This window comes from Phyllostomus discolor, chromosome 13 (genome assembly GCF_004126475.2).
Source record: "Phyllostomus discolor isolate MPI-MPIP mPhyDis1 chromosome 13, mPhyDis1.pri.v3, whole genome shotgun sequence".
Classification (NCBI taxonomy): domain Eukaryota; kingdom Metazoa; phylum Chordata; class Mammalia; order Chiroptera; family Phyllostomidae; genus Phyllostomus; species Phyllostomus discolor.
Genome location: NC_040915.2, coordinates 3955481 through 3979311, shown reverse-complemented (window position 1 = coordinate 3979311; position 23831 = coordinate 3955481). Strand labels below are relative to the sequence as shown.

At 52.5% G+C, this 23831-nt stretch overlaps 1 protein-coding gene across 7 annotated transcripts in view; it reads left to right on the top strand.

Annotated features, from left to right (window-relative positions):
• COL23A1 (collagen type XXIII alpha 1 chain) overlaps nt 1-23831 on the top strand; it is a 291034-nt gene that overhangs the window by 223934 nt on the left and 43269 nt on the right. For all 7 annotated transcript variants that reach the window (XM_036014916.1, XM_036014914.1, XM_036014917.1 and 4 more), the window contains exon 3: nt 10894-10938. In XM_036014916.1, the coding sequence (XP_035870809.1) occupies nt 10894-10938 (45 nt within the window). The remainder of the gene's footprint in view (nt 1-10893; nt 10939-23831) is intronic.

The window sequence follows — 23831 nt, the reverse complement described above, 5'->3', positions numbered from 1 at the left end:
GATGGTGCAGCCACTCACCTTGGGCAGCCCCCCGCCCCCAGCTCTGAGACGGGCGACACTACATCCCGCCACACAGGTCCACTGCAAAGATCCTGGGGGACGGCACAGGCCTGTGCCTGGCTGCACACCTACTTCCTTCTCCCTCCTTCCAATTCAGAAGGGCCCTGTGCTCTTCCTGGGCCTCTGAGGGGTCCCAGCGCCTTGGAGCTCCGCCCCCCCCCCAGCACGGAGCTGGCTGGAGCCCTGACCTCTGGGCAGCGCCAGCCTGGGTGTCAGCAGGCAGGGACCCCCCCCTCAGGGAGCTCACGTTCTGGTGAGGAGAGAGAAACCATACACACTGAAAAGCAACTAAGATAAATAAATCAAGTAATTTTGATAGAGATAAGTAGCTGGAAGAAAATCATACAGGAAAATGTGACCAAGAGCATCTGAGGGCAGGGCACTTTGGCTGTGGTCAGGGCAAGGAGGGCCCCCGGGGACAGTGAGTGAGCACAGAGGCCCCCGGGTGGCAGGGCGGGGCCAGGCAGGCTTGAGGAGCAGGAGGAGCTGGGGGTGGGGGAGGGGAAGCAGGAGAGACCTGGGGCCACGTGGCATTGTCCTTCCTCACCGGCTGCTCGCTGTGGAAGCAGTGGCCAAGCCTCATTTGCCTGGGACTGTGCCGGTTTCAGCTCCAACAGTCCCAGGGAACCCCTCAGTCCTGGGACTGTGCCCACCTGCTCCCCATACTGCCCGGATTCACTAGTTCAAGCACCCTTGGCCCTACAGGGGCTACTCGCCTGTCCCTCGGGCGAGAGGTCTGCTGTTCTGTCCTGAGCAGCCAGGAGCCCAAGGTCCAGGTGCATAGGGTCAGGTGACCTTGGGGCGAGTGGGTGCTCTGAGCGGCCAGCTGTCCCCGAGTGTCCTTCCTAAGTGCACACTCCACCCTGCTGGCCGCGTGCTCCAGGGCTTCCAGCTGCCAGGACTCACCCACCCTTTCCAGGACCGCCTCAGTGGGTCTGGGCAGGGTTTTGTCTTTCAGGTTACGAGGGATTCTCATGAAAATCAAAGCTCACATGAACGGCTTTTAAGTTAGAAAAACTAAAATAAAAAATGAAAAGTCTTTCATTCTCTGACAGCAATAAATCCCAGCCTTGGTCCGGCCCAGGGGATATGCTGGCCATGTGTGGGTGGTTAAGGCCCCAGAGCCAGCGGAGAGCCAGGAGCCTGGTGTCTCAGGGCGTGCTGTGCCCATGTGGCCTTGGGGGGGGCCCTGGGAGACTGTTCCTGGGTCTGGTGTGCCAACAACTCAAGGAGCAGGCCTGGCCTCTTTGGTCTGGTCTGGTTGTAAACGGTCCTTCAAAGTTCCTGCTGCCTCCGGGGAGGACCCAGCTGGAAAGTACAGGTGTTTCGGAAGGCGTGAGGAGGGCAGGTGAAAAGCTGGCACCGCTCACTGGGGCCTCCAGTGCGGCGGGGCACTCACAGACCTCTGAGAGCCGTCTCTGGGCCCCTCCCATTTTGTGCAGTGCCTGGTATATTTAAAAAACACAATAGCTTTGACTGGTGTGACCAGTGGGTTGGGCATTGTCCTGCAAAGCAAAAGGTCACCGGTTCAACTCCCCATCAGGGCACATGCCTAGGGTGCAGGTTCTGTCCCCTGGTGGGGTGCGTACAAGGGGCAACCGATGGATGTTTCTCACACTGATGTGTCTCTGCCCTCCCCTCTCTCTAAAAACAAATCAATAAAATCTTTTAAAAAAAATAACAATAAATGCCCAGAAGTGATTATAAAAACGGTGGACTAGGTAACCACTTGCCTTCAGGAAGCAGTTCTGGGGTGGGAGGCAGGCAGCGGGGCGTGTAAGCCCTCACTCTGGGCCTCCCTGCACAGCCCTGCCCGCCGCAGCTATCTGACGCCAGAGGGTCGGCCGATCTCTATGTCTCCATCCACAACAGGGGGAGAATAACAGTAGCCTTCCTCACAGGTCTGATGGGGAAAGGTATGAGTTAATACCATGGAATCGAGGTTACCGCCCAGCATACAGCAAACACCCTGCAAAGGGAGCCACCAAACTCTCCTCTTCTCAGTGTCAGGGGCTGCATGTCGCCCGCTGCTCTCAGCCCCTCTGGAGGGAGTGTCAGTGCCTCGAGTGAGACCCCCTGTGAGTGTGATGCTGGGCCGCCCTCCAGCTCCCCTCTCCGCCCCCTCCCCACATGGGCTCTGTTTGCTTGGCTGCAGAATGACATGCTGTCCAAGCAGGTGCCCCAGGTCTGGTCATCGGGGCAGTAGGGATCTGTCACCTCTCTGAGCAACCATCCTTTCCAAACGAACACTTGCTCTACAAGCCAATAGCTGTGCATTGCTCTTCCAAATGCTTTGGGACCTTCCAACCAGCAAGGGGCTCAGCACCTTCAGGCACCCTGCAGTGTGCTGGGTGATGGAGATGAGCCCATGGGGGTGTAAACCCTTTGGAAATGAGCTGTACTTGCTGAGCAAGGAGCTGTGGTTTTCATCCCCAGAGGACAGCACGGCTCACAGAGCTGGCCCAGCCCAAGCACTGCACTGGCTGGCCAGCCTCTTGGGGAGTCAGTGCCCCCCCCAGGAGCACCATGTCCCCTGGGCCCACACAGAGGCATGCCCAGGACATAACTCCCCCCTCTAAGGAACAGAGGGCTTCATTAGGACAGCTGCAAATGAGCAGGGAGATCACTCCTCTGCCCAGTCGGGCATTTCCAGCCTCAAAGTTGTCTGAAACTTGTAAAACAAAATTATCTGGGGAGATTTTGTTAATTTGTTTTTCCAGTTACAGTTGATATACAACATACAAGAAGTCTGTCCAGAAAGTATCGAGCCACATACTACGAAAAATAGAGACATTTATTGAAGAAGATACAAAAAACATTGTACACAGGACAATGACAGCTTAGTCCCCTTCAAAGTAGGCACCTTGGGACCTCACACAGTTCTCCAATCGCCATCAGCTGCCCCAGTGTATTTTCCTAAATCTCATCAATGGTCTGAAATCTCTTCCCTTTCAAAGGTGATTTTAGTTTGGGGAAAAGCCAGAAGTCAAACGGCACCAAGTCTGGGCTGTAGTGGGGCTGAGTCACCTGGGTGATGTGATATTTCACAAAAAATCCTGCACAAGACATGATGCGTGAGCGGGCATGTTGTTGTGATGAAGCTGCCAATCACCAGTTGCCCACAACTGCCACCATTTTCATTGTATTGCACCTCTCAGCCGACGGAGAACACTGAGGTAGTAGTATTCCTTATTAATTCTTTGGCCTGGAGGGGGGTACTCATGATGGACAACTCGTCCCCAATCCAAGAAACACAGTTAACATGGTCTTGATCTTGCTGTGACTTTGCCACGCCTTCTTCGGGCATGGAGAACCAGGCAGCTTCCACTGGGACGACTGGGCCTTCGTTTCTGGGTCACAGCCATAGACCCACCATTCATCTCCGGTTACAACTTTCTTGAGAAACTATGGTTCATTGGCAGCGGTTTGAATCAAGTCATTAGCAACTGCAGCACCATGCAGATGCTGTGGAACAAATTTTGCCATGACATGTTTCATGCCAAGATCCTGCGTCAAAATCTCGGACACAGCAGTCTTTGGAATCCCCCAGATCAGCTTCCAGTTCTCACACTGTCAGTCGCCGATCTTTGTTGACGGCAGCCCATACACGTCCAACAGTCCCAGGTGTTCTGCTGTCACAGGCATTCCAGAATGTGGATCACTTTCATCAGAGTCTCCACCACCTTCAAAGAATTTGTGACACATTTTTATTTGTGCTGCACTCAATGCATCATCCCTGAAAGCCTTCTGAGTAATCTGAGTAGTTTCCACGGAAGAATGTTCAAGCTTAATGCAAAATCTGATGCAGATTTGCTGCTCTACTCAGCCATTTTGAATACGAGATCCACACAGCACACATGCTCACTCAACAGCATCTACCACCCCCACTGACTAGTATAGTGAAGTCGTCATTGTTCATACATGCGCATTCCAGTCCAATCTCGGCTGCCAGGTTACATCGAAGTCGCACAAACCTTTCTCGTTACATTAACAATGGCTCGAGTTTTTCTGGACGGACCTTATATTAGCTACAGGTGTACATCACAGTGGTTGGACATTTATATAACTTATGGAGTGATCACAGCAATAAGTCTAGTACCCCCTGGCACCATGCATGGTTATTACAATACTACTGACTACACTCCCTGTGCTGTACTTTGCATCCCCACGACAGCTCTGTAACTGCCAATCTGCACTTCTTAATCCCCTCACCTTTTTCACCCCTGAACACCCCCCATCCAACAACCCTCTAGTCATTCTTTGTATCTGTGAGTTTGTTTCCATTTTGTTTATTTTGTTTTTTAGATTCCACATATAAGCGAAATTAAATGATATTTGTCTTTCTCTGTCTGACTTATTTTACTTAGCATAATACCATCTAGGTCCAGATGTGTTGTCACAAATGGCAAGGTTTCCTTCTTCTCTGTGGCTGAGTGATATTCCATGTCATACATGTGCCATATATTCTTTACCCGTGTATCTATCGATGGGCACTTGGGCTGCTCCCACAGCTCAGCTATTGTAAATAATGCTGCAATACCATAGGGATGTGTATATCTTTTTGTTGTTTTGGGTTTCTTTAGATAAATGGAATTGCTGGGTCATGTGGTAGTTCTATTTTCCATAGTGGCTGCATCAATTTATAATACCACCAGTAGTTCATGAGGGTTCCCCTTTCTCCACATCCTCACCAACACTTGTTTATTGATTTATATTGATTTATTGATGATAGCCATTCTGATAGGTGATATCTCATTGTGGTTTAACTTGCATTTGGGAAAGATGTTTTCATGGTCTGGTCTTGCAAGCTCAAATCCTAGGATCCCCCCTGACTTCTCTGCTCAAGTGCACCCCTACAATGGCCCCGGGCCCCAGGCAACCCTGGGGAGCTCTAGGCTGAAGGTCTGGAGGATTTGAACCATCTGACCGCAACCCCCCTCCTGGAGTTCTGGAAAAAGAGTCAGATAAAGGAGCCTCCAGCGCCCCCAAGAAGGCCCAGGTCTTAAGGCCAAGGGAAGCCAGAAGCCGTGGACACATCCTTGGCCTTGGTTACAGTGGCCATGGAGTTCAGAGGAACGGCTCTAAGGTCACGCAGACCTGGGTTCAATCCCGGTGCTGCCATCTCCTCGCTGTGTGGCCTTGGGGACGCCACCGTCCGCTCGCCAGGCTGCCCGCAGCATCACTGCGGTCTCCACCGGGCCGACCCAAGTCCACAGTCTCCCTCCAGCCCTCAGTAGCTGGGAATCCTGGAATCATTTCTGTTTTTTTACATTGTGGTAAAATGCACATAGTTTGTATTTGCCATTTTTAAGTGTCCGGTTCAGTGGCTTTCAGTACACTCACGCAGTCGAGCATCCACCACCACCGTCCTATCCCCAGACTCTTCTCCTCTCGCAAAGTTAGAACTCTGTCCCGAGTCCGCCCTAACTGCACGTCCCCCGCCCCCAGCTGCGGCACCGCCCTGGTCCCATCTGTCCCCGGGCGTCTGACCTTGCAGGCGCCTCCTCTCAGTGGAACCACCTGGTGTTCATGCTGTTGTGATTGGCTGTTTCACCGGCAGAATGTCCTCACAGTGCATCCGTGCTCTAGCGTGTGACCAAACTTCCTTCCTTTTCAGAGTTGAGTAACATTCCGTTGTGTGCGTGTACCGTGTTTCACTTATCCATTCACCCATCAGTGGAGTTTTGGGTGACTAACACCTTTTGGCTGTTGTGTCTGGGAGCATTTCCTGGCTTCTTTGAGCCTCAGTTTCCCCAGTGTTTAGGTAGAAGTGAGTGGGCAGGGATTAAAGCATTCCCAGCACTGTGTATAGGTTCAATTAGGTAAATTGCGCAAAAGCCCCTTGTCTTTCAGGGCTGGCAGGAGGGCAGGGTGGAGGCAAGGCTGAGGGCCCAGGACATGGGAGGGGCCTAGGCTGGCAACGCCCAGCACAGCCCAGCTGGGTGGCAGGGGCCCAGGGTTGTGAGCAGAGAGCGACGGCCAGGAGCTGTCAGAGGAGGTGTCTGATGGAACCTGTTGGGATTCAGGGTCCCCTCTTTGGAGCTGTTCAGTTGGCGTGAGTTTTCCAGCCCAACCAGAGGAAAGGTTCCTTTTTTAAACCTCACCCAAGGATATGTTTATTGATTTTAGAGAGAGAAGAGCAGAAAGAGAGAGACATTGATCAGCTGCCTCCTATATGTGCAACCCAGGCATGTGGCCTGACCAGGCCCCACACCGCAACCTTTGGTGTAGAGGACAAGGCTGCAACCCACAGAGCCACCCGGCCAGGGCAAAAGAGGAGATTTTTATGAGTTAGCAATGGTTCCATTTTGTCTGGCTTCAAACAGAGCTTAAGGAAACCACCCTCCTCCCTGGGGCGATGTAACGGGCAGATGGATATCTCCGGCGTCAGAGCCATTTAGCACGAGCAGGGGCCCTGGCCAAACCCACTGCGCCTGAAACCTCGGGGCTTCTCTGAGAAATCCCATTCCCAGCCCATGCATATCTGCGTGCTGATCCCAGGTCCGGGGGCCGACAGAGATTAGGGATGTGGGAAATCCCCAGACTGGCCTCCCTACGGGCTGCAGGTCAGCGCGGACACACCTGAGGGCTCCGTCAGCGTCTGGGCCCAGACCCGGGCCGCAGAGCTACTGAGATGTCGGCCCAGGGCCTCACTTGGCTGAGCAGGGCTGGCCTTGCCGCCTCTGTCTTCCTGTCACGGAGGACAAAGGAGGGCAGAAAGTGTCCCTGTCTCAATGGCCTGTGCCCATCAAACCAGGTGGTCCTGTGTCTCTTCTAAGCCCTGGTTCTTGTTTGATTTGACAGCAGTTAAGGAGAATGCCAGGAAATGGTACGGAGGGACCATATTTCTCCTTGCCTCCATTCCTTCCCTCCCTCCCTCCCTCCTTTTCCTAAACTAACATCATCATGTCCTGCCCCACGCAGGCAGCTGGGGACACAAGCTGCAGGACGTGCCGGCTGCACACTTCAGGGGGCTACCTTCTGTGAGGAGGGGGGGAAACCAGCCATGGTGGAAAAGGGAAACAGGAGAGGGCGAGCAAGGCGAGGGGAGAGTTGCTCTCGTGCAGGAGGAAGGGGTCTCCCGTTGGTGGAGGGTGGTTTCTGGCTTGGCTATGTGGGTACCGGAGACGCACGCATTCGGCCGACCTAGGAGCCCTGCAGGCGAGCAGGTGGGCAGCCGGCCCGTGCATTTGGGTTTGGACACACTGCGTCCAGATGGAATGTCCCAGAGGCGGCTGAACACTCAAAGGGTGGACCAGTGGTCAGTTTGTGAGGTAGTCACACAGAAGCCTTCAGAATCCGGTTCCGACTGGCCCTGGGGCCTCAGGAGCAGCAGCCTCACTCTGTTTCCCCACGAGGGCCCACCAGGTGGCAGTCCTGTCCAGTCTGCCAGCCTGCAGCCCCACAGACCTCGGGCTCCCGGCAGCGCCCTGGCCTCTGCCCCGCTCCAGCCTACTCGCCACTTTTCCCCAAGGCCCTGGGGACTGGGCAGCACCCCCTGCCTGGGCAGCTGTCCACACGGCTGCCTCCCTTCCTCACTGGCCCTCTGCCCAACCCTGCCACCCAGGAGAACCACCCAGAGAGGCCCTTGGTTCAGCCACCTCTATGAAGGCAAATGTCTTCATCTGGCTTGAGTTACTCAGATGGAAAATTCTGCGTTCATTCCCGGTAATGACCATCGGGAAACCACGGCACTGCTTTAGCTTTCCGGGCCAGGAAAGGCCTGGCTGTCTCTCCCACCCATAGGTCCCTTCCTGCCACATCCCACCTCAGCCCAGGGCTAGTGGCCTTGCTGGTCTGAGCGTGGACTTCACTGCCCAGGAGAGCCCAGAGGACAGGGACCGGCTGGCTGCGCCTCTTCCCTCCTGGAGCCAGAGGAGCACATGCCTCGTGTACCAGTGGGCTTCCTGCTCCCCCACACTCACTCACCCTGAGAACAGGTGTGTCCAGAGAGGAGAGAAGTCCTAATGCAGGGCCAGCCTCACAGGGTCTACCCAGGGGCTGGGAGGAGAACAGGACGTGCGTTTTGGCCCTGAGGGGCCTGAAGTTTTAGAGGCACACCCGAGTGGAGATGTCAGGTTGACAGCTGGCCACTCGGGTGCTGCAGGCCCCAGCCGATACACCGGACCAGCGTGAGGAGCTGCTTCACTCTCTGTTATGGGAGCCAGGATCTTGGCCTTACAAGGCAGGGTGGCCCTGGGCGGTTCCAGCATGGAACTTGAGGCCTGGATCTGGTATCAGGGAAAAGCAAAGGCTAAGTACTTGCATGAATGTCTGCTCCCAGAACTCAGGGTCGCATCACTTCTAAGGTCTGACGGGGGCGCCGGGGCTGGCCACAGGAAAGGTCATCCCTTCGGCAAATGGGGTGGGGAAACGATGACCACAGACGAGTAGCATGAGGGGGCCCTTACCTTCCACCACAAATGAAAGCTAACTCCATCATTTAAAAGGCAGCAGAAACAAACTGAAAAAATCAGGCTGCATCAAACTTTAAAACTGCACAGCAAAGGAAGCAACAGTATGAAAAGAGTGGGAGAAAATGTTTGCAAGCCGCATAGCTAATAAGGGCTAACGCCCAAAAATGTAAAGAGTTCCTCCAACTCAACAACAACAGCAAAGACAAAGAATCCAAGTTAAAAATAGGCAAATGACTTGAACACACACTTATCCAAAGAAGACATACGAATGACCATCAGGTATACAAAAAGATGGTCAATATCACTGCTTATTAAGGAAATGCAAAATAAAACCACAGTGAGACATCACCTCATACCCCTTAGGGTGGCCACGGTCAAAAAAAATAAAATAAAATAACAAATGTTGGCAAGAATGTGAAGACACTGAAGCCCTCGTGTACTGTTGGTGGGGATGTAAAATGGTGCAACCACTATAGAAAACAGTGTAGAGGTGCCTCAAAAAATTAAAATAGAATGACCACACAATCCAGCAGCCCCACTTGTGGGCAGGGACACCTGCACCCCCGTGTCATAGCATTATTCAAATAGCCAAGGGGCGGGGGCAACTCAGTCTCCATCACCAGATGGGAGGAATGCATGCAAAGTCTGTGGCATACTGCATATGTACAGTGGAATATCGTTCAGCCTTAAAAAGAAGGAAATTATCACTTCCACAACGTGGATGAACTTTGAGGACATTTTACTAAGTGAAATAAGCCAATCACAAAAGGACAAACACTGCAAGATTCCACTAATCTATCTAAAACAAGCAAAGTCTTAGAAGCAGAAAGTAGGATGGTGATTTCTAGAAGGCTGGGAGGCGGGAAGGGGGCGTTGCTTCCAGTTTTGCAAGATAAAAAAGTTCTAGAGACCTATTTGCTCAACACTGGACATACATTAACACTAAAGTACCGTATCCTTAAAAATGGTTAAATATGGTAAATTTTATGTCACGTGTTCTTGACCACAATAATACTTTTTAAATTGCAAACTCAGGAGTGCAAGCAGCAGCATCTTGATGTTTGGGTTTTGTCTAACCAAGCCCCCGAGGCTGGCCAGAAATGCACTTGCGCCTCACGCCGGCCTGCAACGCTCTCTTTCTCTCAGATGCCCCCTCCTCCCCATCAGGGCCTCCCCCGAAACAAAGGTCAAAGCAAAACAGAGGCTGCTTTTGCCTTTCTGCCCTGCCCCAATCCCTAGGCAAGGGGCGCAGTGAACACCGCCTAAAAACGGGCGGCCTGACTCACATCCTGACTACGAGGAGTCTGTCTCTCCTTGGTGGTTGTTCTGGGAATTTGGGAGGGAGTGACCTTTACAGGAAGGGGCAGTGCCTTGTGATACAGCCACCGGCTGTCCATCCACTGATTCTGGTGCTCGCCCCGCCCACCACTGCGCCTGAGGTGGGGAGGCTGGAGAGACAGGTGTAAAGTGGGGTCTCAGCTGCAATCTAATCCACACATCTTCTCTCCTGCACACCTCTCCCCTGGCACCTGAGAAAGGAAAGGAAGGCTAGGACTCGGAGTGAAACTGGAGGCAGGCCAAGTGAAAACGCAAGGCCACGTGGCTCAGGGATGTTTGCAGCAAGCTCCGGGAGAGACCCTGCACCCCACAGACAGGCCGTGCTGGGCCTGGCCCTCTGACTGAGGCAGCAGCCTGGTCAGCGTTCCTCTGCCCGGAACCCTCTCCCAGCACCTACGTGGACAGAGGGAGAGAAGGCAGAGGCAGATGGTCCCACAGTCAACTCAGAAAGGCTCAAACCGTGCGGAGGGAGAGCTGGATGCTGGAAAGAATCTGTGTGGTGTACATGTTGTCTGCAATAAATCCCGGGAAATGTCTACACGTCTGCCCAAACTGGGGACGGGGTGAGGGTGGGGGGAGGCTGGGAGGGGCAGAAGGTTCTAGCAAGCGAGGGAAGGACAGTAGGAAGTGCCTGTTATGACCGAGGTCAAGCATCTGAAAGGCCACGCCGGTGCCTCTCTGTGCTGTGCTGTCCCCGTTGCTCCACTGCAGTGGAGGCTAACGAGCTGCCCTCACCCTCAGCCTTAGATTTCTCATCACTCAGAAGTTTCTCAGCTACAAACTCTCCTCTCTCAAGAACTTCCAGATAGTAATTGTTTTTATTGCAAAGGGACTGTGAATGGATAAATAAACAGATAAATAAACAACTGAATGAGCGAGCAAGTGGGCAGAATGCAGCCTGCCTGGGAAGGAGGAGCAGGAGGCAGTTTCTCCCCAAACCCCAGCAGGAGGGTGGTGGGCAGGCTGCCCGCCCGCCCGGATGCAGTGGAGGGTGGGGTGGGCAGCCGCTGACGCACTCACTGTACCTGAGCCCCCTGGCTTCCCTTCTCAACGAGTCTATCCTTGTCTCCCTGTCTAGGGCCCCCCGGACGGCGTGGCAAGCCTGGAAGAAGAGGCGATCCCGGTGAGTCCCAGGTTTTCCTGGTTCGCAGACCTAGGTGTAGAAGCCTGCCCTGGACCAGGGATGCGGTGGGGTGCACCAGTCCCAGAGGCCACAGTGCCTGGTGCCCCTTTTTCTCGGCTTCCTGACATCACAGGTCCAGTGACTGTCCCGTTTGTGTCCTTGACACCCACTGAATCTCATTACAACCGCAGCAGTGCCAGTCCCTAGCCTCTCACCCTGAAACAGCCTCCTCCCCTCTCTGCAGGAATGGGCAGGGACTCCACCTGCCCGAGGTGCCTGGTTCTCCTGGGCGCTCCCATCCCTCCCCAGACCGGTCTGCTCCTTCCCTGGGCAGAGGCAGGAGGAGGTTCCTTCACCTCCCTTCCGTACAACCTGGGGACGGGCCCACATGCTCGGCCACCTTCCCTCCTGCCATCCTCACCTCACCTGAGTGCGCCTGCTGCACACACCCGCTGCTGCCGCGCACAGCGAAGCTTCCTCAGAGGTGCCCACACCCAGCCCTCTCCCAGCTCTCCCGCCTCACCTTCCACTCACCCCCACCCTCTGGTCTCTTTTCACGGTCACTCCATCGACATCATCTTGGCCAAAGTACCACTGACCACCTGACGGTCCAGGCAGCAGAGGCTTTGCCGTCGCCATCTTCCTAGACCCTCCCTGTGGGCCGCCCCACCCCCACCCTGTATTCCCAGCTCCACTCCAGCCTGGGTTTCCTCCCACATCTCTGACCCCCTTCTTTTTTGCCTTTCCTACAGGACCCCACTTGCCTCTTAAACAATTCTGCCCTTGGCCCTCTTCTCACTTCTCTCTCACCCCTGGGCACCACACTTCCCCAGGACACTCATGATGCCCCCCTCCCTGGATCAAGCCAAATTGTCTCCTCTGGGTCCAGAGTTTGGACATGGCCCCCCTGAGCCAGCACCCCCCAGCCTGCTCTCCCCAGTTCCCCGTGACAGAGAGGAGACCGCCAGCCACCCTCACCTAGGCAGACACCCTGGCATCACCCTGGATCCCTCCCTCTCACTCTCACTGTGCGTCCTGGGCAGTGTCCTCCTTGGCACAGCGGGTCCCTGCCCCCTTCCTAGTCCTCAGCTCCACAGCTCCCTCGGCCTCACTGTGGGTGTCTGGGGCCCTCCCCTCTGCTCCTGCACTCCTGTCCTCCCCTGCCACCATGTCATCTCCTCTACCTGAACTCGTGCCCCAAGTTCAGTATTCTTTGTCCTGACAGTCTAGCTCAAGCATCTCCTCCAAAACGCCCTCTCTAAAGCCTCGGGCCGGGCCAAGTCTCCAGCTCCCAGCACAGAGCAGGCCCCAGGAGAGTGAGTGCACAAGCAGTGACTGAGTGAATGCCCATGTGCTCAGCCCCCACGCAGCCTCACAAGGAAGGTGTGGTGGCAATGCCTGAGGTGCCCCCAACCCCTGACTAGGCCAGGTGAGCTGAGCAGGCTCTCTCCGAGCCTCGGACTCTCCTCCCTGGTGCTGGCTGTGGGCTTCCTGCCTCTCGCTGTGCTGTGTTCTTGCATTACCTCACTCCCCCTGTGGAAGCCCCCAGAGAAACTCCCCACAGTGCCCCGCTGGGAAATGCCGTCAGGGCCCTCTGTGTGCTCCGACGTCCAGAAGCTGAAGGCTGTTTCATGTCAGAGTGCTGTGGCTTCCTCCACTCTAGGTTCTGCGTGTAATCACCCCACATACATAACACAACACACACCCAGGCCCGCTCCATCCGCACTTCATCAGTTCTCGTTTCGGGCCTCGTAAAACACTTATTGCCTTTCACTGTAAGCTCCTGACTTCCATTCTGGAAGGAAATGAGGAATGTACAGTGATTTTTTTTTAGGACAAAGTATAGTATTACTGAAGTTCCTCAACAACCTACTAGAATTAGGACTCCAGTTTATGGCAATGCAGAAGCCAAAGAAAGGCAAGGATTTGCTGGGCCCCCGACCCTGTGTGCTGCATCCATTCAAGTTCTTCATCTCATGTAACTCCACAGAACCCCGAGAGACAGGCGCATGTTATTACCCCGATAGCAGATAAGGAAGCCGAGGTCCAAGGGAAGAATGGTGTGAAAGGCCTGGAGCAGACATTCTGCTCCGATCAGCTCTGGCTGGGCCTGGTGTTTATTTCCAGGTAGTTTTGCATACACGCGTGCCCTGGCTTTGGCGCCTTCCCTTGGTAAACCAGGCCTCTTCCTGCGTCCCCGGGAGAAAGGCTCTCTTTGCCTGTGGGAACAGGGTCTGGTGGAGACACCTTCCTGCTGCCCCCCGGCCCTGCACACCCCTGCGCAGGCCAGCCTGGGGGGCGTGGGGGAAGTTCTCTGTGGCTCCAGAGGGAGCCTTTGCTCAGCAAATGCCTCCACGGCCCTGCAGTGTGTGTGTGTCTCGTTCAGAATGGAATGGACGTCTTGCCTCCCCACAGGCCAGTTTCTCAGCTGGGGAAGGCTGGCCCTGCTCTTGGACTTCCGGGGTCCTCTTTCTAGGGACCTTGAGCAAGATTCTTTCTCTTTCTAGAACCCTCCATTTCCCCAAGAACACCCATGGCTCTCCCTTGGCTCCGCCCTGGCTCCGCACTGGCTCCCCCAACCCCAGACGCCTCCCTCTGTCCAGCACTTCCCGTGCCAGCCCGTGGTGGTCTTCTCTGCCAGTGTGTCTTTCTCCCTGACCAAAGCACAGGCTCTTGGGCAGGAGCTGGGTCCGGATCCACAGGCCCTCAGGAGATGGTCAACAAATGCTTGTTGACAAGAAGGGGGGACGGCAGAGAGGAGGGAGAGAGAAGGAAGGCCTGGTGGGCAGATGGAGGGCAAAGGCTAAGAATGCGGAAGAAATGAAGATGAGGCAAACCAAGGCTGCTTAGCAGATGCCTGTGCTGGATCTGCAGGGACACACAGAGGCACCAGCGGACCTCACAGCCCCCACGTCCCAGTGCTGGGGTTCGTTTGCTTGTTTGTCCATCTGCCCTGACTCCAGGAAACCCTTCCTGAAGTTCAGAGGGAGAAGCGCTTCCGGAACGGTGGGTTAAGGACTCTGACGATCCACTGCCTCAGAAAAGCAGCAGGAACACTAGGAAAAATGGACCTTGTCAGAACTATGGAAATTAATGAAGAACTTACCACAACCCCTCAATTCAAGAAAAAATTGTAAGTCTTGCTAAGAACATCAGTGTATATGACATTTTACCTCGCCCATCTTCTCAGTCCCCTGGAACCCTAAAAGCTGTCAGCCTTGCAACTACAGTACCTGTGAAAAGCAGCAGCTGCTGAAGGAGGCAAACAGCAGGCCAGAGCTCCCCAATGCTCATTTTCAGAGAACGGTCCCTATTTGACCTGCCTGTAAGCTCCATGGGAAAGCTTGTACACAGGACTTGTCTGTGTTTGGCCTGACATAGAGCTTGCTCATTGGAGAGCACTGTCTCCAGAGTGCTTGCCAAAAACACTCAGTGGCAATTGTTTAAAACACAGCTGCCTGAAGGGGCAGCAGCAGTGGGAGCAGACAAGAAGCTGGCACAAAAATTTCAACAAATACCTAGGTGGTGAGATGTCTAAAGGGGCTTTGCAAAGCCCCTTTCCAGCATATTCTTAGGGATCTAGATGGCACACGCAGGGGAAGGGCTGTGCACATGTTCAGGAAAGACCTGGGGGAGCCTGTCTCTCACCTCTGGCTAACCTGGAGGCTCCGCTCAAGCAGGCAATGCAGGCAAAGCAGAGTGGGGAAGAGAGCACTGAGCTGTGCTCCAGCACACACAAAGAGCCCCTTGGCACAGAGTGGGGGGCCTACGGGATCAAGACATTAAAGGAAACCGCTGTCTCTGCTGATCATTAAGCGAACCAAGCAGAGAAGTCAGTAGCTGAACATGAGAAAGAATGCACACTTCAGAAACTTAGTTCAGGAAAACCCTTTACCATGAGCAACAATGATGACACACAGCAACAACAAAAAGTCCTGAAAAGTAGGAGCAGGGTCTAATTTCCACAGTAGACCCTGTGGAAATCAGATTACTATACATGCCCAGTTTTTAAAAACAAAAAAGATATGAGACACAGAAAGATACAAGAAGGCATGGCAATAAAAAAAGGGGGGAAAGCAATGAATAGAAACTGTCTCTGAGGAAGCCCAGTTGCAAAAATTAGACAAAGATTGTATATTTGCTATTTTAAACATTTTTTTAAAACTAAAGGGAATGATGTCTAAAGAATTAAAGGAAAGGCCGAGAAGTATGTACTACAAAATGGAGACAATCAATAGACAGAGAGAAAGTATAAAAACAGAAACAGACAGCAACTCTGAAGTACAATAACCAAATGAAGAATTGGTTATTCTTCATTTGGGGCTCGACAACGTTCAGCAGAAGAAAGAATCAGCAAACTTGAAGCCAGGTCAGTGAAGGTCGTCTGGCCTGAGGAAGGAAGACAGGAGAGGGAGGGGAGCAAACAGAGCCTGAGACCTGAGGGATGCACTGAAGTGCGCCAGCAGACGCACACCAGGGGAGAAGAGAGAGAGAGAAGCAGAAGAAATGTATAAAAGAATAATGGCCAAAACCAGCCCAAACTTATTTTTTTATGCTTATGGTTATGATTTACTATAGCAAAAAGCTACAGATGAAAGTCAGGAAAGGTAAGAGGAACACAGAGCCCAAGCTCCCAGCTTCCTCTCCCAGGGGAGCTGCACGGAGAGCCCACTCCTCCCGGCAACAGTGCGTGGCAGTGTACTTGAGCCTTACTGTCCTGGGTTTTTACTGAGATTTTATTGAGTAACTAGCCTTATCTATTCAGTCCCCAGCCCCTCCAAAGCTCAAACTGATACAACATGACCCAAAACCCCCACGACAATTTGCACTGTTGGCATAAACTGTCTGGCATGCTGGAGGGCCCCCAGGTATTCAAAGGCTTTCCTGTTAAGCAGCATGTTTCAAGGACTTAAAGGTTATCTCCCTGCCACTGGTCAGGGCCAGTCCTTTTTTTGGAATGTGCAGGGTTGGGACAACCCAAGCCTGTTGAGTTAACCCTTTACTGCACACCCTCACAGCTCTCTTTGGCCATCGAAGAATCAGCACAAATGTGACCTCCTCAAAGAGGCTTTTGCCAACTAACCATTCCAAGCTACCCTCCCTCATTTCCTATCATTTCTTTCCTTGAAAACCTCCCCAAATTTAAAGAAAAACATTTAGTCTACACATAAGAGAAACTTTTAAAAACCCAAATAGGATAAAGTCAAAGAGTTCCACACCTACCATATTTTGCTGTCTATAATGCACACTTTTTTGTCCAAATTTTTGAGGAAAAAATAAGGATGCATGTTATACATGGGTAGTGCTAATTCTGTATCTATATAAATGTTTTTACTTCTTTTATTTATGCTTATGCATTAAAAGTGTAGCTCTAGAGCCCTGGCTGGTGTGGCTCAGTGGGCTGAGTGTCAGCCTGCGAATCAAAGGGTCACCAGTTCAGTCCCCAGTCTAGGGCACATGCCTGGGTTCCAGGCCAGGTCCCCAGAAGGGAGCACATGAGAGGCAACCACACATTGATGTTTCTCTCCTAAGGATCTCCTTCTCCCTCCCTCCCCTGGGTCTAAAAATAAATAAATAAAATCTTTTTTTTTAAGTGTAACTCTAGAAAACAATAATGATATCCATATGCAAAATAATACCCTGGAATACAATAATCAGTTTTGTTTCTGAATATAAATAAATAAATTTTTAAAATTAAAATGAAAGATGTTTTTCCTGAAAGTATGGGCCAAAAACATGGGTGTACATTATACACAGCAAAACATGGTAAGCACATTATAGTCATATTGCCAAAAGCAAAAAATGAAAGGCAATATTTACAATTTTTCTCTATCCTGATTTAAAAGACAGTTGAATAAAGCAATAATGCTAAAACCATGTTCACAGGCCGACAGTGAATAAAGCAGTAAAGGGTAACAAACAGGGCTATACTGGAGCAAAGTACCTGTACAGAGATGAACGTACATTGTTTTAAAATCAAAAACATATTATCTTAAATTAAGATGTTAATTGTAATCCCAGGACAACCACTAAGAAAATAACCAAAAAATAAGATTTAAAAAAAAAGGAGTGAAAATGGTACACTAGAAAATATTGATTTAGCAGAACAAAGAAGACATAAAACATATAGAAATTAAATAGCAAATTGGAACACATAAACCCTGCCTTATGAGCAATTACATTAAATATAAAAGGATTAAACACTTCAATCAAAGTCAGAGATTGGCAGAATCAATCAGTCAAAAGCGATCCAGCAAACATTCAACATCATTAATCCTTAGGGGGCTGCACATCAAAAGCACCATGAGATATTCCCTTATGCCCTTTAGGTCAGTGACCATTTTAAAAAATCAGAAAATAACAGGTGTCAGCAAGGACGTGGAGACACTGGAATCCTTGTAAACTACTGATGAAAACGTAAAACGGTACAACCAACCTGGAAGATAGTAAGGTGGTTCCGCACAGCATTTACACTGGGCCCGGCCCAGTGGCTCAGTCGGCTGGAGCACTGTCTCGCACACCAGGAAAAGTTGCGGGTTTGATCTCCAGTCAGGGCACATGTACAGCTTGGGAGTTCAGTCCCCAGTCCAGGCATGTATGGGAGGCAACCAATCGATGTTTCTCTCTCCCTTTCTCTCACTCTAAAATCAATAAACGTATCCTTGGGTGAGGATCAATTTAAAAATTGAAAATGGAATTATCATATGATCCAGCAATACCACTGCAGGATATATATCTAAAAGAATTGAAACCAAGGTGTTGAACAAAAATCATATAACAATATTATTCACAATAGCCGAAAGGCAGCAGCAATCCAAGTGTTTACCAGCAGATGAATGGAAAAACAAAATGTGGTGTTTACATGCAGTGGAATACTTTGCATTCTTAAAAGGCAACTCTGGCCCATGCTATAACATGGATGAACCGTGAGGACATTATGCTCAGTGAAGTGAGCTGGTCATGAGAAGACAAGCACTGCGTCACTTCACTCACCGACGTAGCTGGAGCAGTCGCCCTCTTACAAACAGAGAGTCGAGTGGCGGCTGCCAGGGACTGAGGCAAGAAAGGACGAGGAGGTGGTGTCTGATGGGTACAGAGTTCCCATTTTTTCAAAATGGGAAATTTCTGGAGATTGAATGCAGTATAATGTAAATATGTTTAACACTACTAAATTGTACATTTTAAAATATTTATCGTATTGGGTTGTCAGTTCAATTCCCAGTCAGGTCACGTGCCTGGGTTCCGGGCCAGGTCCCCAGTAGGGGGCATGCGAGAGCCAACCACACACTGATGTTTCTCTCCCTCTTTCTCCCTCCCTTCCCCTCTCTCTAAAAATAAATAAATAAATAATAAAATATTTAAATAAAATATTTCAGGTCGTAAATTTTATGTTAGGTGTATATTGACACATTTTTTAAATTTTAGTTATATTTTTAAAAACATGATCCAACAATATGCTATAAGAAGCAAATTAGATTTAAAAGGCAGTGGGTTGAAAATAAAATGCTGGAAAGATATATCATGCAAATAATAACCATAGAAGACCTAAAGCTATTCTGACATCAGACAAAATAGATTTTAAGACAATAAGGACATTTTATGATAAAGAAATATTTAAAAATTATAACTTTATATGCATCTTACAACAGAGCCCTAAGATACATGAAGCAAAAACTGACAACTGAAGGGAGAAACAGACTGCTTAACAATAACGGTTGGAGACCTCCGTTCATGAAAATGAAAACACAGCCTACCAAAACTCATAAAATACAGCTAAAGTCATGCCCAGAGGGAAATGCATAGCTGCTAATACCTATATTAAAAAAGAAGAGCAAACTTACACCAAAGCAAGCAGGAGGAAGAAAATCATAAAATCAGAAAGGAAAGGAATGAAATAGAAAATAGAAAACAACAGAGAAAATCAATCAGACCAAACGTGGTACTTTGAAGACTGACAAAACTGACAAACGTTTGCCTAGAACTGATAAGAAGAGAGCGGGCACTAAAATTACTAAAATCAGGAATAAAAGAAGGGATGTCACTAGCAACCTTACAAACAGAGGAGTATTACTAATAAAGGAATACCATGAAGAACCATGTGCCAACAAATTATATTACCTAGACGAAATGGACAGATTCCCAGAAGGACATAAACTGCCTGAAGTGACTCAAGAAGAAACAGAAAATATGAATACACTGATAACAAGAGAGAGAAAATCAGTAATTGAACATCTTTCCAGCTCTGGCTGGTATAACTCAGCTGGTTGGATGGAGCGTCATTGCATAAAAATGGAAGGGCCACAGGTTCGATTCCCAGTCAGGGCACATGCCTAGGCTGTGGGTCCGGTCCCCAGTTGAGGTGCCTACAAAAGGCAGTCGATCGATGTTTCCCTCTCGCATCGATGTTTCTCCCCCTCCCTTCCTCTCTCTCTAACACGTCCTTGGGTGAGGATAAGAAAAAAACACCTGTCCACAAAAAATAGCCCAGAATCAGATGGCTTTACTGATTAATTCTAGTGAACTTTTAAAGACAGATTAATACCAATGATTGTAATTGTTGTGTTGTCCAGTAACACACAAGCACACTCTGCAATGTCCACACAACAATGAAATCGCCTAGCAACGCATCTCTCGGAACATGTCCCCATCGCTGTCCTGGGCAACGACCATGGGCACAGCATCTCGCTCAGTCCTCGAGGCAGCCCAGAGGCCGGGGTGCTGCGCCCCACATTCCACAGGAGAGCGCTCCCTGCAGAGAGCCAGGGCTCAGAGGCCTGGACGCTCCCTGGTGGAACGGGTCTAATCAGAGCCAGGGCTGAGGCTCTGGCCTGCCTCACTAACTCATTATTGGCTCTGAAAGTGCCAGCCTCCGAGCCTCATTTCACCTCCCTGCCAACCCTTGGCTCGCTTGGCTGCACTGGGGAAACGCCTGCAGAAGCTCATCCTCAAGGTCAGTTTGAGTTTTCAAGGGTCAGAAGCCAGGGCCTCGACCTGATGTGGTGAATGCGGGGAGGCAGAGGGCTGGGGCAGAGCCAGGGCCTGCTGGGCAGAGCAGGGAGCAGGTGGGGTGGCAGTCAGGAGCCCGGTCCAACACAGAGGAGCAGGGGTGGGCTGTGAACCCCAGCGGTGGGACAAGGACCCCAGTAGCCGCAGGCACCGAGGCCAGCCCTCCCCTTGGTGTGCAGCTGGGCACCTGCCAGGCTTGCCCATTTGGGAAATACTCAGACACGATCATCCCAGGAGGACCTTAGAGCTCGAGGTGGGCACTGCAGGGACCCGGAACCTGCACACACCTCTGCTTACCTGTCAACAAGCCATTCATGTGCCCTCCGAACCTCAAGGTGCATGTGGGAGACCCTGTCCAGCCTCCTTGGCTCAGCTGAAGAGGCCGCTGAGTCACTGAGCCCTCTACTCTCTGAGACTCATTTCATTCATTTCCCGTGCCATCCGGCTGGCCCTTCCTCCATCGCTCCCACTTTCCTGACAGCGGAGTCAGCAGCCTCAGCCTAAGCCAGGAATGGTGTTTGAAAGTTGTGTGCACAATGAGCTGGGCTGTGGGGGGCCCACCGCGTGGTCAGCTGGGGACCCTCCAGTCAGCCTCACTTTCGGAGACGTGGCCCCTGGACAGGCTGCTCCAGCCCCCCACCCCCCTCCATCCCTCCTTGGTGTCTGCTTGCTGCAGGCCGCAGAGCCCACCCCCAGGGCCGCAGGCAGAGCACCAGCTCAGACGGACAGCCGGTGGGGTGTGGAGGCGCAGAGCAGGTGCCTCCCAGGCGCCCCCCCACCCCCCGCAAGGCACTGGGCAGGAGATGGCACGATGCCAGGCAGTGGGGCCCCGGCCCTCGGGAGCAGCCGTGCTGATGGGGCTGACAGACAGTAAATGGCACACAAGTGAGCATTTAATAATTGAAGATGGTGGTTAGTGCTGGGAAGGAGACCGCAGGGAGCTGATAGGAACCAACGGGGCGAAAGGGGAGGAGTCGTCCTCCTGCTCAAAATACTTCCCCAGGTCCTGGGAGGAACCTTGGCCTGGCGACCACGGGCACATGGTCCGAGAGACGTCCTGAGGCTGAGAGACCGGCGTGGGGCACCTAGAGGGAGGGTGCAGTGTGGGGCGAGGGTGCGGCGTTGACAGGAGCCGGCCCACACGGGGGGAGGGAGGGTGGGCATTTTTAAAGGGCCTCTGGCTGCTGGGGTTGGGGTTCCCAGAAGAAGGCATTCAGTTAGGAGGCTGTGGGGGCGCTGTGCCTGCGGAGCGGTGGCCCCTTCACCACCGGGCCTGAGAGGGGGTGCAGTTCCGCTCTGGCCCCCCTTTGCAGATGGAGAACAGTGCCGTGGGGGTGGGGTACCAGGGGATTGCTTCCCGCCCCGACGCCCCTCACCAGCGGAGTGATCGCAGACACACCTCGCACCTCCCCAGGACCTCTTCCCCGCAGCGTGACTGTGAGGGAAAGAGGGGGCTGGGCAGCAAAGGGCGTCTCTCACTCAGAGGAGCTGGAAGAGGACAGACCGAGGGCTGACCGGCATGTGATTAGATGCCTAACACCAGTGCTCACAGGGAAATGGGGACCGAAACACAGAGACATCACCTCGCACCTGCCCGGATGCGGGCATCGACTCGTCAACGAAGACGATGTGCGGGCGACGGTGCGGATGAAGGGGAGCCTCGGGCGCTGTTGAGGGCATCCCAAGTTGGTGCCGCCCCTGTGGAAAACAGTATGCAGGGTCCTCAAAACATGAAACATGGAGCTGCCTTATGACCCAGCGATTCCACTGCTGGGTATTTATCCGAAGAAACCCAAATGCTGATTTGGAAAGATATAAGCACCCCCACGTCCACTGCAGCATTATTTACAAGAGCCAAGATATGGAAGCCGTCCGAGTGCCCATCAATCAGCAAACGGATGAAGAAGATGTAGTGCATACACGATGGAGCATTACTCGGCCAGAGCAAAGAGTGCAGTCTTGCCATTTGTGAAAATGTGGCTGGAGCTACAGGGATTATGCTCAGTGAAATAAGCCAGACCAAGAAAGATAAATATCATTTGATTTCACTTACATGTGGAATCTAAAAAACAAAATAAGCAAGCAAAACAGAAAAAAATTGTAGACACAGAGAATGTTTTGATGGCTGCCAGATGGGAGAAGGCTTGGGGGCTAGGGGGAAGGGGGAGGAGTTAAGAAGTACAGCTCGGCTGTCAAGGAGCCGCCGCGGGGAGGCAGAGCACGGCACCGCACAGGGAAAGCCGTGGATGGTTCTGGAAGAGCCGAGTGCCCTGCCGGGCGGTACCAGACTTACCAGGGTGATCGCTTCCGAAGTACATAAATGCCTAATCACTCTGTTGTACACCTGAAACTAATGAATATTGCATGTCAACTGTGATTGAATTTTTTTATTATAAAATAAAATCAGAGGGCTGGGAGCATATGCAGACCTGCGGGAAGGGAGGGTCTGCTTGAGGACAGCCCTGCTGTGACCGGCGGGGAGAGGGCGGGCGGGCGCGGCGCGTGGAAGCCAGTGGGCTCCTCTGACTCTGCCTGAGGGACTTGGGGAGGAGGCGGGGCCGGGAGCGGGTGCGGGCAGGTGTGCGCATGTGGCAGTGGACAGAGAATGGTGCGTCCATCCAGCGTCTTTTCTCTCCTTCCTAACGCAGTGTACAAGGTCCTTGCTGACGGCGGGGAGGGCGCAGCACGCCGTCCAAACGGCCAGCGCCCTGCCCCACCATGGTCCAGACCTAGGAGACACACGGCTCCCGTGTGACCATTCTTGGGCTTTAGCGCCCTCATCCGTCGGTTCTCCAGCCAGAAATCTCGGTCGCTCACTCCTTCCTCTGGGCCCACTCGCCCTTCCACCCCCTCTTCCGCCGCTACAGCGAAGACGAGTCCTGTCTGTACTCACCCACAAGTGTCTCCCCACCTGTTTCCCCCATCTCCACTGCCGGCGCCACCCAGGCTGCCCCCGCCGGCACAGGAGCAGCGGCAGCGCGTCCCCATGCCCAGGCCTGCCCCCTCGAATCACTCGGGGTCCCACCCACTCCCCACCCCCTGGGTCATGGCAGAGACAGGCCCGGTGCCTCTCCCACGGCCGCCCTCCGAAGCCCAGTGACCTGGGCATGTTCTGAGCTCTCCCCTCTCCACCCGACACCTCTCTTCCCCTTTCTCTCGCAGACGTCATCCCTCCCCCCCCCACTCAGCCTAGTGTCTGTCCTGCGTGGGGCCAGCCCTTTCACCATGCAATTGTTTTCTTAAATACCTGGTCGCTCAAGGAAAATTCTGTGAGTCTGAGATCTTGCCTCTTGCACTCACCACGAGGCCCTGTGCTCACCTCTCTGTGCTCCCACACAACCCACACTGAGGTCCTGGGGCTGCCAAGGGGGCAGACATGGACCACTTCGTGGAAAGTGTGTAGGGTTTGAGTTGGGAGGCCTCCTTCCTGGATGAGCTCCACACCCAACCAAGTACATGGCCTTAGACAAGTCGCTTCTTCCTGTTGTCATCTGTCAAATGGGTGTGTTCATCTCACATTGCTCACAAGCTGCTGAGAAGGTCAGATGCAGTCACGGATGTGCAATGTGCTTTGCCCACCACAAGGACACCCGAGTCCACATCTCTAGGGATGAGCCACAGCTTACAGCACCAGCCTTTCCAGAAGCAGCACCTCAGCTTCTAGTCCTGACCCCTTCAAGTACCAGGTGCCCCCTGGCTGTGCCCCTAATGCCAGGGCTGGGCCTCAGGCTCCGCCCACACATTTTCCTCAGGACACAGTCCCAGGGCCCTGTGCTTGCTCCTCCCTCTGCCCCAAATGTCCCCCCAAGTCTCTCCCTTCCATAGAAATGAACCACCTCCTCAGCAACCACCAAAATGGGTCCTTCAGGCAGGAACGAGGTCCGATT